At 35.7% G+C, this 10450-nt stretch overlaps 1 protein-coding gene across 1 annotated transcript; it reads right to left on the reverse strand.

The window, feature by feature from the left end:
• On the reverse strand, positions 1-5647 carry LOC139896835 (endoglucanase 8-like). Its single transcript, XM_071879476.1, has 7 exons — positions 5438-5647; positions 4917-5324; positions 3339-3431; positions 3086-3247; positions 1294-1405; positions 1056-1219; positions 1-582 (listed from the first exon to the last, which is right to left on the reverse strand). The coding sequence occupies exons 1-7, from the start codon at positions 5645-5647 to the stop codon at positions 259-261; spliced, it is 1473 nt and encodes a 490-aa protein (XP_071735577.1). The 3' UTR covers positions 1-258.
• Positions 5648-10450: the final 4803 nt, after the last annotated feature.

Below are 10450 nucleotides of genomic sequence, written 5' to 3' on the forward strand. Positions count from 1 at the left end.
ACTTCATATCATAGCATAATAATATCATAATATAACTAAAGATTTACTTAAATTGATGCACCCATAATTTCAGGACATAATTAGCAAAACAAAAAAGAGAAAGGGCAACATGCCATGTTGGATATGATAGATTAATAGGAAGATACAATTGCAACTTTTCCATTTTGGAAAACAAACACTAATAACGGCGTGTTATAAGAAATCAATAAAAACAGGGTGACCATTTCGCGCACCACTACTCGTTGCATCATATTTAAATTAAGGGTGCGCTGCGAAGTAGCCCAATAGTCCCACCAACGGTGCATTTATATACGTCGTGGGCTCAGATTCTTGAAAGAAAGGTCTTGAGTCAGGAAACGCATCAGTAGTGTTAGGCCCACCAACCACGGCTCCAACCAAAACATTTGGGTTAGGGTCAGGGCTAAAGAAATAACGAGACCCTTCCTTGCAACCTATACGAGCCGGATGAACCCTAACCGAAGGTACCGAGCTTCCCCTATGGTGGATCCTTTGAGGGTAACGTGGTCCATACCCAACCATATATGACATTCTCATTGGATTATCTCCAAGGATATAGTCCACCTATGAATTGAACAAAACATAGTATTACTTTACTTTAAATTAAAGATTACAAATTTTTTTAAACACGTCGTACATGTTACTATGTGGTGAGGTAGTGTTGATTTGAGGTTTAACAGTTACGGAGTATTTCATAAAAAGGGATCAAAAAATGAGGTCCATGAAAAAAAGGGAATGTAAAGGGAATGTTTTTGGTGTATAAAAGTATAGACAACATTATAACGGTTATTCTTTTTCTTGTGGGGTATGAAGTAAGGGTAGCCATACATTTGGCTACACCCAAAGTCCATGTGCATGTGACCAACACCAATGCTAAATTTCAAAGCACCAATGACTAGCCTCAACCGATCAATAATTGGCTAAACTTACTCATTTCAATTCTTATCTTTATTATTTTTTTGATTTCCGTTTTAGCATCCTATTGTTTTTATATGAATAACATGTTTATGAGGAAAAAAATATGAGGTTTAGCATACCTGACGTCTAGCCAAACTTTTGAGAAAAGCAGGGGAGGCCAGTTTACCGCCACATGGCACCGCACGATTGGCGTGGCTAAGGTAGTTAGAATAGGCCAATAGAAGAAAAGATAATGAAGTTACATGTTGCATGTTACTTCCTCCCGCCTTAAATATCAGTCCACCTAAATTATTACCATAACCGCAATTAAAACATATTAACAATTAAAAATCTATAAATGAGTTCAATGCAACGAACCGGGCGAGTATTGAACTTGAAGCTGAGCGGTTCCTGGCAACATTGAACAAATAAACGTATCCGCATTGTTCTGAAATGATTTCAAATCGGGCGATTTTCCCATTAACACTTCCTGCATAAAGATTTGTAGTTAATTACATGAGTAAACAATAATCAATATCATGATAATCAATTAATTATTAACAGAATGAGATAAAAATTGCACATGGGTTGATAGTCCTAAGATATGGGGAATGAGATAAGAGTGACATAATGTGACATTTTTATGATTTTATCAAGTTAATAATAAAGTGAGGTCACCATCAATTTGAAGGGATACTAATTACATGTATCCATAATGGAAATGGGAACTGGGAAAGAGTGTCACCACCCTCTTCTTCTTCATTGCCTTTTAGCACATGCATTGTGACAGAAAGTTTTGACCTAAGGTGGGTCCCACCACATTACCCACAGAAGGCTAAACATGAGGGTGGTACATAACTTTTTTTTGCATTAGTCCATTCCATTTGAAAGTAAAGACACCATAGACATAGTCCCTGCATTTGTTGCTTGAGAGGACACTGTTCTTGTAATCAAGGACATGGTTTTATTGTATATGACGTGGACCTTATGACCCACCTTGATTTTTTGTTACATATTCTTGACATTTAAGAATCACGGAGTAGTTTATTTAATAGTGGGGTAAGAGATCTTTTTTTTTTTTTTTTTTGGCAAACGAAACAAGTTAAGCGATTTGACTCAGCACACCATAACAAATTAACAATATATCCGATGTGCATCTGTGTAATTGAGGGTGAAATGTACTTCTATTGGATATATTGTTATATTCTTATGTATTATGTATTTGATGGTTGATAATCATGTGTATTTAAAAAATGTAGACAAGGTAGAAATGCAAAACTACAATATTTAATTACTGGTTTGCCAATAGGGTTAGCTACTCGACAGGCCCCAAGTTCAAACCATTAGGGTTAACTGCCAATAGGGTTGACTCCAGACAACTCGCACAGCGAGTAGTCACATCAAATTAGTTAGCTCGCAGAGCAAGTTGTATACTCAGGCTCAAAAAGAAAAAGAAAAAAAAAATAGTTCAAACTCAAAACCATCAAAGTTGGATAATCCTTGATTTTAGATTATACCTAGGATTACCAAATCTCAGAGAAGATTTGAGTACTTGAATGAATACTACTACATCAATGACTGGTCAATGCCACATCAGCAACAAGGTCAACATTGTTATTAGTGACAAATCAACTGTCATGTCACCATCCTTTAACTGGTATCAGGCATAGTTTTATTTACAAAGACATTTCATGACTTGAAAAAGCTTGTACTAAAGAGTTAGTTTTGATATATAAAAATGGATTGTTGTGGTTAATGGGTGAGCTACTTAGTAAAGGGGCCCACCTGTGGATTTACCCATTAGAAATTAATATGATTTGTACAATTGAAACCATGTGATTGGCTGACACAATGTAAAAGGTATTAGGGGTATGGGGTGTATTATAATAGACACTACACTAGAACTAGAATCAGGAGAAGAATATCGACATGTACAACAAGACAAAACCTTGATAAAATCAGACTTGAACACTAAAAAATAGAGTAAATTAACTAACTAGTCCGTATATAATATTGTTTCCGTATCAGGGTTGTACTAATTTTAACATCATTAGACAATTAGTCATTAGTCATCATATCTAAAGAAATGATATCATATCATGCCTATTCATATTGTGTACTCTAATCTGTACAAGCTTATTTAACATTTAGGTCCTTTTTTAGTACGTACCTTTGAAATGAGAACATTGATGCCAGCATGTTTGTTATCCCAACCAAATTCATTTATAGTGTCCCCTGCTTTCAAGATGACCTCGTTCCTTATTATGTACTCCTTATATTGCCGCCTTCTTGACGCCTTGTGCAACCACACCGCAGCCCATAACAATTCATCCTGTCGACATACCAGATAAAACCATTACTACATAACAATAAAAATATGAAGATGGATTAAAAGAAGTTTAAAAAATAATACTAGTACTAACCTCATAACCATTGTTGTCACAGTAAAAAGGGCAAACTGCGGAGTGTAAGTAGTTACTGTAAGCACCTCTATATGTGTCAGCAAAACGGAAGACCTAAACGGGATTAAAGTAGAAAATGGCGGGTAAATAAAAAAAAAAAAAAAAAAAAACAGCTTTGGGAAACGTTAAAGTTAACAGAAAAATGTCAAGCCTTGGATAGATAAATATACAGGAGCCCAATTGCTATAAATAAACCTACAATAGTGTCTCTACTTCATATACAAAAATAACATATACTACTACTTCGTAACAAAGCATGGTCACATTGACCAAGAAGCATTTTTACCATGGTGAAACAGTGAATGTTGGTTAATAATTGTGCACAAAAGTATAGGCCTTTATTACACTTCAAGTGTTCAATAGCTAGCATAGAATAATTCTGTAACCCATGAAGAATGATACTCAAAATTTTAAGGGTTTGAGTTATTCATTAAAAAAATTAAAGTTATCGCCAGTTGTGTAACGCTTACTAGTTTTGAGCCTATGCGACTTGTTTTATTTGTAATTGTTTGGGTCCTTAATTATGTAATGAAGATTTTTTTTTTTTCAATAGTATTCGTTATTTTAGAAAAAACAACTAGAGTGTCTTATAGATAATTAAGGTCAATAATAATAATAAAAATAGTTATGACGATAACTTAAAGTTCACTTAATGTTTGGTCTAACAACATTTATGTATCTCATTTATTCATGAAATTGTGTTTAATTTTAAAGCAACTACAATCATAAGCATTTGACTAGGATAGAAATCCTGGCATACGTCACCCAGAGACGATAATAATACTAACAATTATATGATAATGATAATATTATCAAACCTTTTTTGAAAGCTTAACAAGAAAACATAAAGGCAATTATCGTCTTAAAATAGCAAACCACGTGGAAGAATAGTGAGTAACAAAATTTTTTTTAAGAGAAAACATAATGGTTTAGCATGAAAAAGAAGCTTAGTTAACCGAATTCAATAAATGGCATCCCATGTGAATAAAGTATGATCCATTTGACATATCGACACAAGATTTTTTTCACTAAAAGCAACTTTCACTATTCGCCCACACCCTTTTTATCGTCCTCAAAGTACTCTATGTTAATTTCAACGAATTTAAAAATTACATGTTAAGCATAAGGTTTCAAATTACTACTTTTGATACTATTTAACTCACCTCGTTTAATACACAACCCAAAAAAGATCCCAAGCACTTTTTCAAATATGAAAATCTCTTTATCAAGTGTATTACTCCATATCAACTATAATACATGTTCATGTAAAAACTATTGTGATACAAATTTAACAAAAATGTGAACAATTAAAATTCGTACACTAAAGATATATGAAGTGACCTGTCTAAAATAAAGTGCTGACGTACAATTTTAGTGGTGTAGTCATGAAACAAATAAATAGAGCGAATCTCAAATAAATACGAATGCACCAATCATCAATTAACACGTATGAAAAAAAAGAAAAATCATACAAAAATATATTCACATCTTGCCATAGTGTTATAACAAAATGACAAAAAATAAAAACATACGGAGTACCTTACTAGCACGGTTGAGAAGAATACGAGAGTACGTGGGGTCACGTGACCGGAAAACAATCGACGCAGCAGCTAAAGCAGCAGCAGTCTCCCCTGCCACGTCAGATCCAGGGTGATTCCGATCAACTTTATACACCGTTCGTAACGTATCCATATCCTCTGGTCTTTCCCAGCAATTATGATCCGAAAACGCATCACCTACTTGTACATAAACGACGCCGTCTTGTGCCGTTGCTTTTAATAAATAATCCGTTCCCCATTTCACTGCACTAATTGCATTCCCTAACTCTGGTCCCATTACTCGACCGAAATCAATAACGCTCCACGCTAATAATGTCGTCGTAAACGCCATCGGAAACCCGAACTTTATGTTATCTCCGGCGTCGTAGTATCCGCCGCGTAAATCAACCTGTATACATAAAATCAAAACCATAAAAAAAACGTATTTTTAACTGTAAATAAACCTACATTTTAGGAAACGGTTATATGTGTGAAAATATATAAAAGTAAGTTGAAATTTACTCCGGCGGAAGCTCCGTCGTGCAATGCAGAATGACTACGCCATCGGACGCGTTGATCAGGCGGAAGTCTACCGGAACGCTGACCTTCGAAGAACAGAATGCACTTCCGAAGAGCATCAGAGTAGTCATGCGCAGCGGCAGAAGCGGTTAAAAGGAGAAAAATAGCACAAACGGCGAAGCCTGCCGGAAAATTGACCGGTTTTGGCGCCATTTTGAGGTTCCGCGAAGGAGAAGCAAAGGGATTGTGAATAAAGTGAAACCGGCGTCGTTTGGATTTTATAGAGAGAGAAGAAAAGGAGTAGGTCATTGGATTCTTGAAGATGGGCGAATGAGATGAGGACACGTGTAGGGTCCGAATGGATTGTGTGGGTTTGGATTCGATGAATAGATGGTTTGTTTGACTTCTGCCTTGCATGGTTAATGGTTTAATACTCGGGTCGGGTATTTAATTAATCTTTTCGGGTTATGGAGTGTGCAAGTATCCGTTGGTATTGTCCCTACATATATTTGTGCCGTTTACTACCATCCAACATTTTCACCCTATCATTTTCATGGTAATATTACCAAAAAAGTATAAATTTTTTGAGTAAATGTAATTTAGTTTAATGTTTGTTGTAACGACTAGCGAGTATATAACTAGTTATTCTTGAATTTAATGGATGAATACGAATTATACATGAATTCATCATTTATCATTCATCATAATTATTATGTAAATGTATATACATTTATATACAATTATTTTTTTCATAAAATCATGAGAGGTTATTTCAAAGTTATTACTAAAAAAGATTCAATTTATAGTTTACCTAATTTGTCATCCACAATTAATGCAGTTCATTTGGGACATTGATACAATGATACCTATTCCAATCTTTTCCGAGAGTTTCATTGCCAATAAGTTTTATTTATGTACACAATATGTTCCAAAAAAAAGTGTTATTCCTTTTTAGTAATTTTATCTGTATAACAAACTAAATTATATCCATATTTACTTCCTTGTCATATTTCTAGAAAACTAATGGAGGTATAGAATATGAAACTAAACATACGAGATCGAATTTTAGTTTTCAAATAGAAAATATACACGAATCCTAATCTACAAAGGGGTGATTGAAAATATATTTTTAAATATAACTTTCATGGAAAAAAAAACAGACTTGCCGTTTTATAATATTCCATTTCTTATAGAGATTTTAATTTAATCTATTGAAAATGTGTAGATTTTTTTAGAAATGAGTGATTTGTGCACGATTAATTTTTTCTGTACACAACCAAATATGCTTGTACATTAAATGTTTTCGTTCTTGGTTCGAATAATCGGGTTTTGACGAGTTGGTTAAAGGAGTGGTTGCAAGCGATGAGTTCAAGGCAAAACAAGATTTTAACGATAAGTTCTTTTTTTGAACAGCGATTGGGATCACCCTAGGGGGACTAAACCACTCGTTGAGATCATATCTCGTTTTGACTATGTCGATGCAGCGATAATAATCACGCCCCCATCGCTGTCCGGGAGGAAACCTTGAAACCGATCCAAGGGCACGGCCAAGTAAAACCCCCTCCCCTTTACCCCCCACCAAACGATATGGAAAATGTGCCATGAGTGGATACTTTCAACGATAAGTTGAAAGTGATAAAAGCATATTTGAAGCCTTGAGTTCGGGATCAGAGAGATAATGACAAATCAAGGAGTTCGATTTTAATGGCGAAGATTGATCAAATCGAAGCCAAGGTTGATGACTCGACTGTTACAGCACATGAGTTAGAAGAAAGAAAGGGTCTTATGAATGAGTTGTATAAAGTGCTATCGCAAGAATAGTCAGATCTAATGCAAAAATTTAAAGTGAACTAGACTATAGAAGGAGACGAGAATACAAAATTCTTCCACGGCTTATTGAGACATAGAAAAAGTAAGGATACTGCCAAAGGTATTTCATTAAATGGTGTGTGGGTTATGGAGCCGGCTATAATAATAAACGCGTTTAAGGAGTTCTACATTTTGAAGTTTTGTAGAGACGCAAATAGTGAGTAGCAGGCTGATTTTACAGCTATTGTTACGCTAACAGAAGATGATAATCAGCATCTGCAAAGGATTGTTTTGGAAGAAGAAGTTCGGAATGCCCTTTGGGAGTGCGGTAACGATAAATCACCGGGACCTGAAGGGTTTTCATTTTTATTTGTGAAACGTGTTGGGAGGATTTGAAAGTTGATCTGGTGAAATCAATTCGAGATGCATTTTTACATAATACACTTCCTAAGGGGGCATCATCTGCGTTCATTGCCTTAATTCCGAAGGTTTCAAACCCGATTGCTATTAAAGATTTTCGTCCAATATCTTTGATAGGAGTTTAATATAAAATCATCTCGAAAATATTATCTGCTCAAATAGCTGCAGTTATTGATAGAAGCATTAGTAATGTGCAGTCTGCTTTTATAAAACGTAGGCAGATATTGAATGATCCAATGATTGTTAGCGAATTGATCGGTTGATGTTATTTAAGGTGGATTTCGAGAAGGCTTACGATACGGTTAGTTGGGAATTCCTCGACTATATGCTTAGAATACTTGGTTTCGGAGATATTTAGAGAGGTTGAATTCGGATGTGCCTATTTAATGCGAAGACGTCGGTTCTCGTGAACGGAAGTCCAATGGGTGAATTCTGTCTTCACCATGGGTTGAGACAAAGGTGACCCTCTCAGCCCGTTTCTTTTTCTAATTATTATGGAAGGTCTCCGTTTATGTTTAAAGTGTAAAGTGGAGTTGGGTACTATTAGTGGGGTAAATGTTGGTGAACCGGTTATTAATGTGTCGCACTTGTTCTATGCGGATAATGTGATCATTATGTCAGAATGGAATAACGATAGTCTTGCTAATAAGATCCGTACTCTTAATGAATTCCACTATTATTCAGGCATAAAAATTAATGTCTCCTAGTCTCTTTTGTTTGGTATTGGTATTCAGGACGAGATTGTTGATTCTTACATGGTTGAGTTTGGATGTGTCAAAGGAGAGCTTCCTTTTAAGTATTTGGGCCTCCCATATGAACTTGGTTTCTAGACATTTAAAGATCAATTTATGAAGAAGTTGTCGAGATGGAATGCTAATCTTCTATCAATAGGAGGTCGGCTAACTCTTATTAAGACACTTGTAGGGAACTTGGGTATTAATTGTCTCTCGATGTTTCGATGTCCGGACATGGTTATTAATTATCTCGAGATGCTAAAAGCGAAATTCTTTTGGGGTTCCAACGAAACCAATCGCAAAATTCATTAGGTTGGTTGTGATCAAATTTTATCATCACTTTATAAAGGAGGCTTAGATGTCGGAAGTTTACGCTCGTTTAATATAGCTCAAATGTTCAAATGGATTTGGAGGTATATGGTGTGTTTCGATTCGATGTGGTCTAGAGTGATCAAGGCAATCCATGGGAATCTTGCTGGGATCGATGGATCTAGTATTAACCTCAAAGATATTTGGTCGAATACTGTTGATTTTTTTCGTAAGTCAAAGTCGCGTGGTCATTTACCTGCAGATGCATTATCCATAAAGATTGGTGATGGAAGAAGTACCCGATTTTGGCTCGATAATTGGAGGGGAGACGGGTTACTAAAAGATAAGTTTCGTCGTCTTTACCATTTAGAGACGGATAATGCATGTGTTATTGTGGACAGGTACGTGAATAACTCGTGGTCATGGTCATGGTGTCGAGTGGATATTGGCGACAGGAACAAAGTTAAGGTGTACGAGATGGAAGAGCTAATTGTCCAGGTTCATATTTCTCAAAATAGAGACTCATGGAGTTGGATGGGTGCACATAATATGTTCTCAGTTGCAGAAACTCGAGCTTATATAGATGATATCTGGTTACTGTCGGTGGAGCCATTTACTAGATGGAATAATTGTATTCATCGAAAAATAAATATTTTTTATGGCGGTTAGCGAGGGATAGACTACCAAACTGACTTGACTTACCAAGAAGATGTATAGAGATAAATCAAACTGGATGTTTGTCAAGCAGTTACAACGTTGAGATGATCAATCATGTGTTTTTTGAATGTCAGCTTGTTGTGGACTTATGGAGAAGGCTTCCAAAATGGATCGATGTTGCGATCCCAAGTTTCAACGAATGATTAGGTTGGCTTGAAGACTGGCGGTAAAGAACGGAAGTGAATGATAGACTTTATTGTATTGTCGCAGCGATGGTTTGGCACGTATGAAGATTTAGAAATAGCGTCTTATTCCAACCACGGATGAAGAAAGATTTCTTGTTTGATTCTATTTGTTTTACGTCCTTCAGTTGGTATCGTAGTAGAAATAAAAGTAATGTAACTTGGACCGATTAGCTATTGAAGCCCTTGTAATGCTTGGTCTTTTCCTAGCTTCTTGCTAGGAGGGTTTTATTTAATATATTTGAAGTTGTTCCAAAAAAATTACAACACAATAAAGTATGTTTGGTTTCTTACGCATAAAAATTGCTTGTGTACGGATCATCACTCTTTCCTCATAATTATAATTAAGCGCACTTGATATTTCATTTAATTTTCTTCTTATATATTAAAAAATGTTGAATTATTCTCAATTCGTTTAACTTCGATAACAATCAGGTAGATTCTTGGAGGTGGACGTTGCATAGCAGCGGGATCTATTCAACAAGGGCTTTTTCAGTAATATTGAATGAGGCCATGTTACACGATAATACTCAGGTTAATGCTACAATGCGTAACGCTTATGTCCCTAAAAAAATTGACATTTTCATTTGGAGAACGAAGCTAGGAAGACTTCCGGTTTGGGTAGAATTGGACAAGCGGGAAATCGATCTAGACTCGATCCGGTGTCCTATTTGCAATAGCGATCCGGAATCAGTTGAACACATGATTTTAACTTGCCCAAAAGTGAAAGATCTGTGGGTTCGAATTTTTCGCTGGTGCAATATGGGGTCTAATGTGTATTCGAATTTGGGTCAGATGTTTCAAGGCAAAATTCCGGGATCAAATCAAAATGCATCGTCTAATCT

This window comes from Rutidosis leptorrhynchoides, chromosome 3, assembly GCF_046630445.1.
Source record: "Rutidosis leptorrhynchoides isolate AG116_Rl617_1_P2 chromosome 3, CSIRO_AGI_Rlap_v1, whole genome shotgun sequence".
Classification (NCBI taxonomy): Eukaryota; Viridiplantae; Streptophyta; class Magnoliopsida; order Asterales; family Asteraceae; genus Rutidosis; species Rutidosis leptorrhynchoides.

Bases quoted from the DNA above. Each gene is read 5' to 3' on its own strand.
- LOC139896835 (XM_071879476.1), bottom strand. From the start codon at position 5,647: ATGGCGCCAAAACCGGTCAATTTTCCGGCAGGCTTCGCCGTTTGTGCT. The intron at 3,432-4,916 runs GTACTCCGTATG...AATCCCGTTTAG, and splicing joins TTCTCAACCGTGCTAGTAAG to GTCTTCCGTTTTGCTGACAC. The intron at 1,406-3,085 runs GTACGTACTAAA...ATCTTTATGCAG, and splicing joins TCAATGTTCTCATTTCAAAG to GAAGTGTTAATGGGAAAATC.